At 38.7% G+C, this 16,345-nt stretch overlaps 1 protein-coding gene across 1 annotated transcript in view; it reads left to right on the top strand.

The window, feature by feature from the left end:
* dock1 (dedicator of cytokinesis 1) overlaps nt 1–16,345 on the top strand; it is a 293,715-nt gene that overhangs the window by 31,258 nt on the left and 246,112 nt on the right. The window contains 3 exon segments of the mRNA XM_036572082.1: nt 14,538–14,621; nt 15,298–15,338; nt 15,629–15,684. Coding sequence (XP_036427975.1) covers nt 14,538–14,621; nt 15,298–15,338; nt 15,629–15,684 — 181 coding nt within the window.

The raw sequence follows: 16,345 nt of genomic DNA, 5'->3' as shown, positions 1-16,345 counted from the left end.
TATTCACTTTAAACATTCCGCCTTGGCAGATTCCCATCAGGAATATACTGTGTGATTTTAGCATTTTTTTTAACACACAATCGCAACCGCTTCCCCAGTAAGGGTGGAGACATGCAGGCTAGAAAAACGCAGAAGAGTTGACATTTCCTGCCAAAGTCCATATGTGCTGTGCTTTTCTGTGTTTGACTGAGTAGAATTATGAGGTATAAATGTTAATATGATCATTTTTTTGTAAAATGGGCTGTAGAGAGATATTTTGTCCTACCGTGTACATCACTGCCTGGTTTAGCTTCAGTGTGGAACAGTGCTTCAGAGTGTTCGCAGCGCTGCTCAGTACTTGGTGCACAGCGTATTATTTTGAATGAAAGTTACTTGACATTGTTACAGAGACATCTGTAGGGGTGGCATTTCACGTAGCATGCACGGAGCGTTTTCATACAGTTTCACACAGTCTGTCTTGATTTAGAAGACATTCAAATATAGATTCACATCCATTCCAGCCAAAACAAAATAACAACAAAACCCACTCTTCTCTACTGCAACACTACACAATCAAAGCTAACTAATGTAGCATACATTACAATGTTCACATCATTTAAAATCAGCTAGATTGTAATGGTTTAACTGTTAAGGTACATTGCACTTGTGTACACAACTTAATTCTGAGTAGGTTGCTCAGTATGGCATCAAATTCAGTATTTGCGAGTACAAAAAAATGTGTACTTGTACTCATAATTGGTCTGAAAATAGGTATCTGTGCATCTTTAGTTGAAAATATTAACAACCATAAGCAATACAAAATTAGTTACCCCTGGTTGTTAGGACAGCTCACACTAAGTTTAAACTTAGGCTGCCTAGCAGTTAGTGATTTATGCCATGCTGGCTACCAAATTTTAATCAACATAAACATGCAAATTCTTGCAGCTTGCGGAGTGGAGGCTTCAGCCCAGCGGCCACACAAAATGACCATTCTTTGGTTTAATTCTTGCTTGGTGTGGTGAAGTTACTTCACAGTAAACCCAATGACCATGACTACTGTGTTATTTCAGCAGAGAATAATGTCTTTGTGAATTGACTGTGTCAGATATTGGATGGCAGTTTGCCTTCACGGAAACACGCGGGCGGGAATGGGACAAATGATTCCGGTTTTCTGCGGGAGCGGGATGAAATGTTGTGTGAGTGGGCGGGAGTCCCATTTCACCATAAATGGTGCAGCAGTTACAATCTGGTGCCTTGAGTGAAATATGGCTCATGTGTTTTATGTCATTGATCAGCTCTTAGGATCGACTAAGTTAGAGAAGTATCGGCCTGTCACAGATCGTGTACTCGGGCTGAAAACTGGCCGACACCATATTTATCACCTTGTCACATTATTGATGCACCAGTGTGTTTTGAAAGTATTGCACGGCATATTGTAATTGTGATACATGGTAATGTATTTGCATTGTGTTGTTTTATGTAGAGATGCACCAGTATGGGAATTGTGGGCTGATGCCAATAACTGATATTTTGAATGTATACTTCTGTCGATGCAGATATATGAACATTTATAAAATTTGGGCTACATGTACCTGGATTAGTATACGAGGTAGTGTTTTCTCTAGGATTTTTTTCAGCAGCGGTGACAGGCCCACACTCCAACCCAACCTGGCCATATCACATCAGAAGGTATTACAGTTAATATTTCAAGCAGAACCTTTCCAATATAAACATCGCTGGCAGTTATTAATTTACTGACATTTATTGAGTCACAGAGTTAGCTAACGTTAATGTTAGGTTAGCGTGACCATTATTTTACAGTTTATCATTATTGTTGTTCAAAATAATAATAATAATAATAATAATAATAATAATAGTAATAAAAGCAATAATTAAAATAATTTGTGGCAATGAACATCAATAGAGAGTAACGTTACATTGCGAACTTTTTTACTGTATATCTTAATTTAATTCTTGGATACACTACCAGCCCTTTAAAGCCTGATGTCTCACCTTATCCAACTTGTTTCTGCAGGTTTATTAAATAAAGTCATTAAATAAATGAAATATTAGGGATCACACACTACTCAACTTTTAAGCTGTTGCTTGGCCGAACTCACCACACTCGCACGAACGCGTGTTCTTCCGTTACTAGGCGACGCAGTTAAACAAATGTGGAGCAGATTCATGTAAATTTGATTAGTGTGGTTGTTTTTAGAGTGTTTCAGTGCTGCTAACCAGAAGAGAGTAGCTGGTTAGTACTCAGTATTAGATGCTGCTTAAACTATTTTAAATCTGGTTTTAAAAACAATAGATTAGTGTCTGTGCCAAATTGGATCCGGTGTAGTGAATCGGTGTAGTTCTACTGTGTACGTCATAAAATCATAACTCAGATCAACCAAAATTGCATGTAAAGGGTGAATATTGATTCCAATCCTGTCATCTCCCGATCGTAGACTTATTATGCAGGAGTTTGGGCACCCCATTGGAAAAAACACATTTACATGAAATGTGGCCTGTGCAAAAGTCAAGGCACATCTTCTATTTTACGTTTTATTTTTCCAGTATCTTAAATTGAGTGAATAAACAGATTAGCAGAAAAATGCCATATTTAGATTCGTCCCCTGTGTTTAATGTGTTAACTTATTTTTTCTCAGAAAATCATCCAAACATGTATGTTGACCCCGAATGTTCAAATTTTTGCATACGGCTCTATTTCTTAGGTCTACATACATATACAGCAAATACCCATTTCCTTTTGTTCCTTGCTATATTATGCATTTAGGCCTTAATAGAGCTCTAATCTGATTAGAGTTAAGCTAGTCTACCCATACTACACATTTCTGTAGGAGAGCCAGATCCTGACAGAGAGCTCACAGACTGGCTGTTTGATGACTGTAAAAGGACTCCCTCATTATAACACAGCCAGAGATCTGGCAGACACTCTGCTTTCCTGAGAAGTCCTGTACACTTCCATTCTTTTTTTTCTGCCTCTGACTTTTTCTTGTCTTTTCACTCTCTTCTTCTCTACTCAGTCCTTGCTTGGTGTCCTGTGGTCCTGTGTGTTAGGTTAATTGCTGGAGTGCTGTCTCAGCAGCAGGACAGATAAACATGACTGAGTACTGGGTGTAATTGATTGATTTAAAGTGAGAATAGGGACGCTTGGAAGTAGTTTAGGTTGCAGAGCTCTTTTGTTCCTGCTTGCGCCAAATTAGATCTATCAGACCTCTGTCTCGGTTCTACAGCCTGCAATTAGACCCCATTAGAGGAACACCTAAAGAAGAATTGCATGCTGATGTTTCCTGTCTGTGCGTTGGATTTTTTCCTCATTCCTCTCCTGCAGGTTGGGTAAGTGGTTGTGAGAGAGGTGGGTGTAGTAGGTGCATGCATGCTGGCTAAATGCACAAGTAATTTTTGTGCAACTGTGACTCAGATTTTAAAAATACAGATTATACACTTACTTTCAGACCATAAATATTTTACAGTGACATGAGCATCTTGTCATTTCAGTGATTTTGGTTGACTTGGCTGCTGTCAAAACTTTGTCAGGCTTCTTTTTAATATGTTATTTAAACTTGCTCTTTTGCCTTTTTTTCAAGCTTTAAACGTTTATCAGTTACATTACATTACAGCATCACTGCGCTGCAATTAACAAGTGTTTTTTTTTGCTGTCAGAGTTGCTACTGTGGCACAACATTTTTCAGATGTAAGAAATGTGTTTGTGTGTGTTATTTTGTAAAACAAAATAAATGAAAAGTTACATGTAATCAGAGAAAGAGACTCAGATTTCCCCTCTGATTTTTTTTTTCACCATTATTTCCTGTTATTTCAGTGATTGAGGGGTGAGTGGAGTTGATTTGTTGGCTCTATAAAGCTGTAATGGATTCTGATAGAGTACTTTGCAGCCCTCCGGTGCTGCGGGGTCATTTTGTGTGTGAACTGGGCTTATTGGATATTATGACTGGGCTTTCTGAAGCACTGTTATGCTGACCACAGACAGAGCCTCTAGCTGTGTGTGTGTGTGTGTGTGTGTGTGTAAGAGAGGCTGAGAGATAGCACTGCTGCCACGGCCTCACGTAGATCGCTGCTCTGTGTCACTTAAGGATACTGACAGTTCTAGAGCTCTATAAATGAGGTGTCCAGTGCATTGTAGAGGTGGGAAAATGATACGTTATTGTCGTTACGATAAATTACATCACAGTTTTGTATGTACTGGTATTAAAAATAAAATGTGATAGTTACAATAATCACCTTTTTTTTTCACAGTATTTACAATAAGATAGTTATCAAAAATAAAAAGTGTCTATAATGCTCATTGTGTATCACAATCGTACAGAACTGCTAACAGTTTGGACTGGAAAACTCTGCCATAGAGCACTGTGAACTTTACCAAGAGCTATAAAGTGCCCTTACATAAAATACAGCATGGAACATCCTACAATGTACATTTACTATACCAGCATAAAAATGACATACTGTGCTGTCGTTTAATCACGTGCATGCTGTGCCAGTCATTATATGACGGAGCTTAATGTGGAAACCTTTAGTTTATTAGTAGCCTCTGTTTCTCAGAGAACTCCTGCAATATGAGTGCTAATTTCTGCTAGTGGGAATATGAGTGTTAATTATATGATAATATTAAGTTAACAAAAGTAGACCTTCTTCACTGGGTTCAGTGCTACACTTCTCGTTTCTACACATGGTCTTTCGACAAAAGAAACTTGTAACAGACATTTAGGTACCTTTTTTACTTTGTGTGTTCCAGTTTTACAGTGAATCATTTAGCAAATACTTCAATTCAGAACCCAACTGAATGTTACTTTATTCACCTGTTAGCCCGTTAGCGCTCAAGCAGATTCTTAGGTCTTAAGTATGATATACTTTTGTGCCTTTTACTCACTTTTTACGTCAGTTTGTCATTGCAAACATAAATGTGCGGCGCATTTTTTCTTTCTCCGTGCACGGTCGGATGTAAATGCTCAGGTTTTTTTTTAGGGAGAAAGGTTCTGTCTGCATATCCTTCTGCAGGAGGGACTGATGTGATCAGAGTGCCACAGTGGGAGTTTGTGAAAGCAGAGCTGATCTGCGCCTCTGAAAATCTCAGGTGGAGCTTCATCTTGTTTGACTAAATTGCAGTTGCGGTATTTCAGTATTCACAATACTGTTACTGTGAGTATTTAATATCGCAGCATAATTACAGAATACCGGCACAAGTCTAGTCAAAATATGCATTTCTGAGTGTATCATGGGTTTTGTTGGTTCTTTTTGAACACAGTGAACAACTGCATGTATCATAAAGATTTAGACTAATTATTGAGAGACTGTAAACAGCACTCAATGTAAAGTAATGGCATAAACTGCCTAGTAACAAGTAGCTGATGGGATGTCAGCCCATTGTTATTATCTTATTTTTTATTTCTTAGAAATTGAGTTTTCCTCCTGTTGTTTTTTATATTTACTGTACACATGGAGTATAACTGACATTAACCTGCTAGTATAGTGGCAACTAACATTAAAACACATTGACAAAAATATAACAAAAATATAACATCATGATAGTTCAAGACAATTTTACAGCACACAATGTGCATCATAATATTTAGATTTGAGAACAGACAAAAAGGTGCAACGTTTAAATCATTTTTTTTTATTTCAAATTTACTGCAGTGCACCAAATCCAATTACACAGACATAATGATGCTCTCTTTGTAAAGAAACTTAGTTGGTCAGTGTTCCTAGTACTGATAGCCTCCGTATACTCAAACATATTTTGATATGTGACGTATTTTATCACAATAATAATAATAATTATCATCATATTACATAACCCAAGTGATGTTACATGCATGTTTCAGCTGAGTCAGTTAACAAGCTATTCAATTATTTATTATTATCAATTATTTAATTATTAGTTTTACTGTAGAGGGTAAATACACATATATGAGGACAAATCCATGCAATGCGTAAATGAATTTGCGGTGGTCAGTAAAGGGAAGTTTTTTTTTAGGAATATCATGGAGTGTTTATTATAAATACAAGGACATAAAACATTGTCAGTATGTCTGTCACAAGGATTTTATAGTATAAACTCTAACTGTATTAGATTTGCCCCATATGCTGTCCCGGAACCCCCATTTTGAAAAGAATATTAATATGCATATTATAACACTCCGAGGGTCTCATCTGCAGCCAGATCACAGCGCAGCACTCCTCAATGGACTCCATTCACTTAGAATGAGAATGAAGGAGGCGTCTGTGCTTACACAGAGCTGACTGAGCAGAGAGCAGTGGCTTTCAGGGGGAACTCGGGGGCTCCAGGGATTTCAGCTCACTGCCAGAGTTCCAGACTCCGGCCAACTTGCACCTCTCTGCCCTGCGCCTCTTCTCCCTTTCCTCTGTTCATAATACGCTCTCTTTCTTTCTTTCTTTCTTTCTTTCTTTCTTTCTTTCTTTCTTTCTTTTTATTCTCTCTCTCTCTCTCTCTCTCTCTCTCTCTCTCTCTTCTCTCTCTCTCTCTGTCTTTCCCCCCACTCAGTGCTTTTTATCTCTGTTTTTCGCTCTCTCTCTTGTTCTTTCTATCCTCTCTCCTCTCTTTTCTCTTTTTTCTTTCCTATCTCCTCTTGTCTTTTTTCTCTTTATCTCCTCTCTGTCCCTTTTACTGCCTCTCTCTGCTTTCTCTCTCCCTCTCTTGCTCTGCCTCTCTCTGCTCTCTCTTTCCCTCTCTCTCCCCTCTGCTTTTTTTCTCTCTCTCCCTGTGCTTTTTCTCTGCCTCTGTACGCTTTCTTGCTTTCTCTGCCTCTATCTGCTAAAATAGTTTGGCATGATTTAATGTTTGAAAACTTTGAAATAAAACTATGTTGCAAAATAAGGCAACTTACTGAAAAATTAACTCTTTGCAAATTCTTACTTCCTCAAATGTATGACGGCACAACCAGAAATGCAGGACTTTTATCTTGACATACTTTTGCGAAACATGGGACAGGATGTTGTATCATAAACAAGACCGTAAGTGACCTTTGTGGTACAAATCCAAAGTTAGGAGCCCTTTCAACAATTTTGGAATAAATGCCATTTTTGAGTCATGATTAGAGCGGTTCAGTTTGCCATGTCAGGTGGTGTGACCTCAGGAAAACTACGAAATTTGTAAGTATTATATTATTTATTTATTTGAAAAATTGTAAGTATGAATTCAAGAATATAAGTTCAAGAGGTTTAAGGACAAAGGTTTCTAAGGGTGTCTAAGCTGATGCCTGTTTAATTTGAAATTAGTCTGAAAAGTCAGGTGGCACAACCAACCCTAAGCCTAACTGAAATAGGCAATTATAAGCTTTGATAAGACTAGTTATATTTAAATATAAAATGCACGTATAGATATAAATGCAAACATATATGCAAATCTAAAAATGCATATCAATGACTCCTACAGTTATGAGTTGGATTTAGTCATTCACTAAATAAGATTCGTCTCCCCTTTGCCTGTATTACAGCAATACATGCTGAACCAGTGAATTTAAACACAAAACACCATCAAGAGAATAACATGTTATAACACACTAAAAACCTTTTTTTCTGTGGGGAGAATTGATATAAAATTAAGAAAGAGGAAATTTCCAGAAACCAAATTTAACATTGAAAACTTGACAGTTTTACCATACCTTACGTTATTCAAGTCTGTGATCTTTGTGCTTTTATTAGACTTGAAAAAATTTAGAACTCACGATGATACAAATTAGTAAAAAACGATTTAAATAGGAATTGGATTTATTAGCATCTAAAATGTAAATGTAAGATTGTCAGCCAGTAGTCCCATTTATTGAAATTTTTACAATCTTAAAATCTGTATCTGCTGCAAAATATACGCGTCTCTCATTAATCCGTAATAGCTTTGTTGCATATGACGTCACTTCACTGCTTTGCTGTGATGCGAAGTGCAGATGGAGGGCAGGAAGTGATTTTCTACATAGGAAGCTCTGTCTCAAACTCTCAAAATATCTATGGTTTTCTTCGCTCAATGCTGCTCAAATTGAGTACTTTTATTGAGTAGCCAAAGGTGTTGTTCATAAGGGAGAAAAATGCAACAAAATGGCCACAAAATGCTGGCAAAAATGGCTTGCGAACCTTTGTCTGCGGTCGGGAGGAGCAGAGTATTGTATTTTGCACAGTTCATCTGTCGTTGTGCTTTGGTGAAAGATTTAGATCAGTAGCTACAACCAACACCAATAACGCTTAAATTGGGGTTAATAGTTACACAAAAGACAGGCGAACATAAATAACTTACCCTGCCGTTCCAGCTTCTTGTTGCTCTGTTTCACCTTGAGTGGTACTTATAATAATAGCTGCTGCACCATTTAGGTGGAATGGGAAAATGCAGCCTCGTAAAGTTGTATGCCTCCTTACTTTTCTATGCTTTCATTTGTTTTCTTGAGTAGAAGGATGTGTGGAGGATAAGGTAGTTGCTTATATCTACTACCTTTCAATATAGTTGAGAAATTGCTCCTTTTTGTAACATAAGGTTCACGTCCAATAGGGGTGGAAATCTCTATGCACCTCATGATTCGATTCGATTATGATTCAGAGGGCTACGATGCGATTAGAAAACGATTATCGATGCATCTTGATGCATCTTTTTTTCTATACAGGATTTCTTTTTTATCACTGTGTGAGGACTTCATACTTTTAAAGCGAAGTATTTGTAATGATCAGCAATGAATTTACTTTCAATACCTTTTTATTACTAAATCAAATGGAAGTGATGTGGCAAGTGAACTAGAAGGCTCTCATTCACTGCTGTTGTTTGGAGCACATGAGACACTGGCTGCCGGTCATCTGCGATAAAATGTGCAGTTACGGTGAAATAAGATCCAGTGGCAATGGATGTCCACGCAGCCCATGTTCCAGCTGTCCTACCTGTTTTCTTTTATATTTTTTGATTTTGTAACTTCGGTTTTGCTCTCGTTGTAGAGAGTGGGGGTCGTTGTGTCACTAAAATATCTTAGAGACAGGATGCTGAATCTCAGCTCCAAAGTGTGCACGAAAGCCCTGGTTCTGAGAACTGGTGTGCAGACTGCAGGTCACATAGCAACGCAGTCTCACCAAGCTAGTAGCTACGAAAATGCAGAGAGAGATTTAAGACGAACATTATTAGAGACGAATGGACTTATTCGCATTCATAAACAGCGTAGTTGGTTTCCTGGAACGTTAAACCTGCAATAAGAGACTGTCAAACTGTAAAAAGTTGTGAAGATGAAGTCGCTTCTCTTTCAAATTTTCCCGTTCCACCTTAAATGGTGCTGCATTTACATTCTGGCACCTCAGGCTGAATTTAAGGTGGAACGGGAAAATTCAAACAAGAAGCTGGAGAATGAGAAGCGACTTCAGCCTCGTAAAACAGTCGAACATTGAGAGACATTTTACAAGAAACTTTTCTACTTTTGAGGAAAAGTTTTCTGGCGGAGATGTGAGGAAAGCGGCTATAGCTAAAGCTTAAAACAGAGCAAAGTTTTCATTCATATTTTTTAGCCTGTACTAGGACATTATCACATACTGAGACATATTGGACATAATGTTGTGGCTCCCAATGTGGTCTGATTTTTGTTGAAAGGGCGAAATGGCTCTTCTTAACATTTGGGTTGTTGACTCCTGACCTAACCTGGCTTACAGACTGTCCAGACGCTGCACTTCTGCACTTCCAAGTTCTGCCTTTTGCGTTCCGTCAACATTACGTTATAAATTAAAATTTAGAAAATCGATTTTTGACATTTGTGAATCGATTCAGGATCATCCACGTCCGCATCGCAGTGCATCTAAGAATCGACCCCACCCCCCACCCCTAACGTCCAACATGTTTTCTGTTTAGATTATGTTACGAGAGAAATGTATAAACAGAAAATCATATCCAACATAGGTTGTGATTTTCTATTAATACCTTTCTCTCGTGATATCATCTAAACTAGCACAGTACAGGGTTGTCTCCATCTCATCCATTCTGCTTTTCACTTTCTGCCCTAAATCTGGATTTTGCGCATCATCATGACTGCAAAAAAAGCTAGTAAAGCCTTATATTTGTTCCACTGTGTGAAAGACAGTAAACTTGGATCACTCTCTGCTGTCTGTTGTTTTTCCAGTATGTTCTTTTTGCTGCTATGTGGGAATCATTGCTACTTGTTTTCTTGCTCTCTCTCAGTATGTTCCACAGGGTTCTGAATAAATAACAAGACTTAAGACGGGAGCAAAACAAAAGCAAATGAAAGGTCTGCTGGAATGGAAGAGGTGGTGGAGGTGTGCTGATTAAATTTCATGGCTGGGCTCAGGCCTGGGTGATGGATCCAGCCCTTTCAGAGCAGAGCACCATATTATAAACTACCATACTACTGCATTGCTTTATAGAAACATACATGCAAACATTGTACACCAGGACGCTGTTAATATTGCTGTTATTTCATTTAGAGATGTTTTGTGTTATATACCTATGTAAAACACTTTGAGACTTTCTAACTCAGATGAAAAATTGTATAGAAATAAAGAACGATTTTTTATGAAGTGCTTAGTTGAGTGAATAGTTTAAGCTGTTGTAGACCAAGCAGTTTATCTCCAAACACTCCATTGCTTGTTTGGGTCACGAACCTAGGCTTAGTAAATTGCATTACTGTAACAGTTAATGCGTTTACATGCACTGAATAATCCGATAACTGCAGCAAATACCGATACTCATAAAAAGAACATTTATTTCTGTAAGGTTACAAAGGCTGTAAAATAAAGAAAAAGCAGACATTTTGGCACAGCATCACCTGAATGATGTTTTTTTTGGCATAAATACCTCATGAGATGTTGAAGTCTATATACTGATTTTTTTTAAGGCATGTTTTATTCTAAGAAAGAGAGGCCAAGAAAAAATAAAATTCAAGGAGAATTTTGAATGTGGATCCTTTCATACATTTGATCAGATGTGTTCACATTTTGACTGTTACTGTATGTGTTATATATAGATACAGATAAATGTGAGCAGTGTGTGATGTCATATCTCTCCTGTCAGACCCTCCACATGCAGGCTAATTGGTGTAATGTGTGTGTTTATCTCAGTGACCTTTTTAAACCGCTCCCAGTGTATGATTGCGAGTGTAAAGGGGCAGCTTTGCTCTTTGAATATGAGTTAAGCTCTAGTAAAAGCCCCCTAACTGGTAGTTCAGTTCAGTGCTGTGGGCTCCCATCAGTCCCCTAGCTGAAGAGAGCCATGCAGAGCTTCAATTACTGCAGCTCTTCAGGGGGTCTAGTGTAAACAACACAGCGTTTGCACTAGCACTGCCAGTGAACCATCACAGATTCAAAACGGAGAGGCATGAGTGTGTATATGTCTGTCTCGCTGAGTTGTATTAGCTGAGTAAATCATCGCTGTTTGTAGTTCTACGACTTGTCATTAAGGCTATAAGACTCATCATCCAGTGTTTGTCGACATTAGACTGTGTTGATTAATTGAAGTTTTAATAGTAGGCAGTTTACAAATAGAAGACTTAGGAAAATGTATGTACCATTGTGTGTTTTATGTGAGTGGATGTTTATGAATTTGATGATGGGTTGTATGTAATTTTCCAGTGCTTAGGTCTAATTTATTGTTTGTAATTTCCCTAAGCTTGTAGATAATTTATTGTCTGTAATTTCCCTAAGCTTGTAGATAATTTATTGTTTGTAATTCGTTACTGCTTGCTGGATGAGCTTGTTCCTGTGTGCTGTCCTCTGCTGTTTTGCAGAAATATGAGAGAGAACAGAATGAAGAGAGTGAAAGATGGATGAATAGAGTGAATACAGGGAACCTGTCTCTTTCCCTTTTGATCTCTCTCTCTCTCTCTCTCTCATCCACTCGCTCACTCGCTCTCTCGCTGTTCGTTGGACCTTGAGGGTCTTTGTGAAAGTGTGGGGGTGTGACACCTCATGAGCATCGTAAAGCTGCTCATTGTGCGCCTCAAAGCAGAAGACCCTGATGTCATATGTCGGGGAATGCTCTCTTGCTAATGGAGAGGGAAAGTGAAGAAGAGAGAAGGATGGAAGGATAGGGAAAAAAGAGAAGTACATAGAGTGAAAATTTGTTTCGTGTTGAAAGCTCACTCAACATAAAGTGAAAGGTGTGACATTAGCACAGAGCTTATTGACCTAACATCAAACACTAGCAAGTGTTTTCTACATACATATATATATATATATGTATATATATATTATATATATATGTATATATATATGTATATATATATATATATATATGTATGTATTAGGGGTGGGAATCTTTAAGCACCTCACGATTCGATTACGATTCAGAGGGCTGCGATGCGATTATAAAACGATTATCGATGCATCTCGATGCATCTTTTTTCTCTATACAGGATTTCTATCTTCCTACTGTCTGAGGACTTGCTAGTTTTAAAGCAAAGTATTTGTAATGATCCATAATGTAAATGCATTATGGATCAATACAAATACTTTGCTTTAAATATCTAAAATATCTTTTATTAATAAATCAAATGGAAGTGATGTGGCAAGTGAACTAGAAGGCTCTCATTCAGAGACGCTGCTGCCACTCATCTGCGATAAAATGCGCTGTTACCCTGAAATAAGATTCAGTGGTAATGGGTGTCCACGCAGCGCGTTTCAGCCGTCCTTCCCGTTTTCTTTAGCGATCTTATAACTTCGGTTTTGGTCTCGTTGTAGAGACGGGGGGGCGAGTATTTTCGAGACTGGACGCTGAATCTCGGCTCCAAAGTGTGCAGCATAGCGCGAAAGCCCTGGTTCTGAACGACCGAGAACAGTGAGCAGACAGCAGGTCACACAGCACCGAGGTCTGGCCTAGCCAGTAGCGAACAAAAAAAAATCTGCAACGAGAGTTTAAAAAAAGTTGCGAAAATGAACTCGCTTCTCTTTCGAATTTTCCCGTTCCACCTTAAATGGTGCAGCAGTTACATTCGGCGCCTAAGACAGAATTTAAGGTGAATATTAGAACGAGAAGCTGGCGAATGAGAAGCGACTTCAGCCTCGTAAAACAGCCGGATGCTGAGACATTTTACAAGAAACTCTTCTAGTTTTGAAGAAAAGTTTTCTGGTGGAGATGTGAGGAAAGCGGCTAAAGCTTAAAGTAGAGCAAAGTAAATCTGCGCTCTCGTTTATATTTTTAGCCTACGACATTAACACATACTGGACATCAAATGTTGTGGCTCCAAAGGTGGTTTGACTTTGTTGAAAGGCAGAATGTCTCTTCTTATCATTTGTGTTGTGACTCCTGATCTAACCTGGCTTTAATGCAGAGGCTGTCGGTCGGATTTCTCGCTCATCCAGTTGTGTTTTTGTTATGTGCCGCCACAGACTGTCCGGGCGCTGCACTTCCACACTTCCAGTTCTGCCTTTTGCGTTCCGTCAACATTACGTTATAAATTAAATATTTAGAAAATCGATTTTTGACACTTGTGAATCGATTCAGAATCGTTCATGTCCGCATTGCGATGCATCTAAGAATCGAGTTTTTCCCGCACCCCTAATATGTGTGTGTGTGTGTGTGTGTGTGTGTGTGTGTGTGTGTGTGTGTGTGTATATATAAAACATCACAGAGCAGGTACTATTTGGGTGCTGGATCATTCTCAGCACTGCAGTAGCACTGATGTGGTGGTGTGTTAGTGTGTGTTGTGCTGGTACGAGTGGAACAGACACAGCAGTGCTGCTGGACTTTTTAAACACTGTGTCCACTCACTGTCCACTCTATTAGACACTCCTACCTTGTCAGTCCACCGTGTAGATGTAAAGCCTAAGATGATAGCTCATCTGCTGCTGCACAGTTTGTGTTGGTCATCCTCTAGTCCTTCATCAGTGGTCACAGGACGCTGCCCACAGGATGCTGTTGGCTGGATATTTCTGGTTGGTGGTCTATTCTCAGTCCAGCAGTGACACTGAGGTGTTTAAAAACTCCAGCGGCACTGCTGTGTCTGACCACTTGTACCAGCGCTACACACACTAACACACCACCGCCACGTCAGTGTTACTGCATATAAATATAGATATATGTGTGTGTGTGTGTGTGTGTGTGTGTGTGTGTGTGTGTGTGTGTGTGTGTGTGTGTGTGTATGTTTTCATGGGTTAGTAATTCAGTGCATGGAGGAGTTTTTGAGCTGTGCATGTGTGTGTATCATGGCTGTGTTTTATGTGTGTTATAATTGGCTGTTTAGCCAAATGCTAAGGTTACTTGTCTCCAGGTGGGAGAGCAGGGATCAGTCACTGGAACAGAGAGGTATTCAGTAGGCTTATGATGTGATCTATTGTCATCGCAGCTCTTAATGTTGTGTTTGTCACTGAAACTCTGTGATGATGATAGAAAATACAATTTATCCTGCAGCCCCAATTTTCACATTTTTGCATTGCGATTTCACTGTATATAGTTAAAACCCCTCTAATTTACATATTTATCCTACAGATTATTATGTGGAACTTTGTAATAGTGATTTCTTTTCTGTGTGTGGACTACGCACAGTGTATTCAGTACCTTCTGTGATAGTCATTGATTTATCTTGCTCTCTCTCGCCCCTCAGCTATCTATAACTATGATCCACGCAGTGACGAGGAGCTGTCACTGCAGATTGGAGACACAGTACATATACTGGAGACCTATGAAGGTGAGTTTTACGTACACACAAACACACACACACACACACACACTTGCATTGTCTCTCTCTTTTTTCTGCTTTCCCTAAACACCTTTGCTGTCTCTCTTGCTCACACTGTTTGTCTTGTATGTGTCTCTCTCTCTTTCTGTTCCTCTCTCTGTCTCACTCACGAACGATGATGGGTTTGATCGAGTCTGACACCGGTGGTTTTCTGGGAAAATGGAGCATTATTACTTTGTCATTGACAGCAGTGCCTTTACTCTGCACTAGCAGGTGTAATTGGAGTCAGCCATATCCCACAAGTAGCTGTTTCTGCCCGGCTCTTCTCATTCCTTTCAACAGCTTTCTCCATTTTGAATGGTTTATACTCCTACATTGCCTTTGCAAATATTATGTTTTTTGTCAGAAAGAATTTTCCCATCCAGTGTCTCTCCCATTGTCATGTTTGAATATGACTGCCTCCAAGCATATTGTCTAGGGTTTGTTAAAGTTGTTAGTATGAGATTCTGAATGGTTTATTCAGAATCTCAGAGATCATGTCAAGGGGTGATTTATGAAACATATCTTCTGACTACAAGTTGTCGGTTCTCTCCAGAAATGAATATTTGTGTACAGGTGCATAATTTCATTGTAATCATTGTTGCTTACAGTATTAGTAATGTATTACACCCTCCTTTTCTTGCAGGTTGGTATAGGGGAAACAGGTTGAGGAGAAAGTCAAAGAAGGTGAGTTGATTTATGAGGAGGTCAAGGCTCAGAACAAATTCATATGCCAGAGATGGAATTTAATACCCTAAGAAAAATGAAAATCTAAAAAGATGAATTGTTGGTGTGGGCAAGGAATGAAGTTTGCAGTGAAGTAGTACAGTGTTACCTCTAGATGTTGAGAGGCGTTTATTGTTAATTAGAAATGTGATTTTAATCAGTGCCTGTTTTTAATATTTTATTTTTCATTTGTCTGTATGCTGTTCTTTGATAATGGCACAGCTAAAGCACAAACATGTTTTTGCTTGCAGGGTATATTTCCAGCCTGCTACATACATCTAAAAGAGGCCACAGTTGAAGGCAGTGGGTGAGTGATGCTAGTTTTTCCCAACCTTAATAAAAAGTTACCTTGATTTTATATTTATAACCTCAAACTACAGCTACTGGGTTCTTCTACTGCTGTCTGCAGGTTTCACAGCAGAAAGGTCAGTGAAATAGGCTGATATTCAGACTTGCTAATTTCAGCATGTGCTGTATGGAACATCCTACAGGTCCAAGGATGTTCCATATGGCTTTGCTGTCAGTGTTGTGTCCCTGAAGTGAGTGCATTATGAATACTTCAGTGATAGGAATGCAGGTTTCACTAAAATCATTGGCAGCAAAGCAAGCCTACTCATAAAGGGAAGGGAGTACATTTTTAAAACAGGTTTGCCTGAGATATGCATACCAATATTTTAAAGCGTCTATATAACTAAATTTATCTTGCTTTTTTGAGTTAAGTATTTGATATGTCTATAGGTAAGGTTTGAAAACGTGTCATTCATTTCTTAGTCCATATATGGAAGAACAGCGTGTTTTTAAATTCACTGTGTTTGTGCTTTCGCAAGCTTGAACACATTTATATATAACCACTCATTCAACCTGCAGCTGCTTAGCTCACACATTCACGCTAAAGTGTTAAGAATGCCTGCAGTAGCAACCAGTCTTTAGCAGTTATTGGAACAGAAGATAAGGGGAAACAGTTAAAT

Source organism: Colossoma macropomum, unplaced genomic scaffold (genome assembly GCF_904425465.1).
Source record: "Colossoma macropomum unplaced genomic scaffold, Colossoma_macropomum, whole genome shotgun sequence".
NCBI classification, from domain to species: domain Eukaryota; kingdom Metazoa; phylum Chordata; class Actinopteri; order Characiformes; family Serrasalmidae; genus Colossoma; species Colossoma macropomum.
The sequence above is the reverse complement of the archived record's forward strand: the minus strand, read 5'-3'. Positions and strand labels throughout refer to the sequence as shown.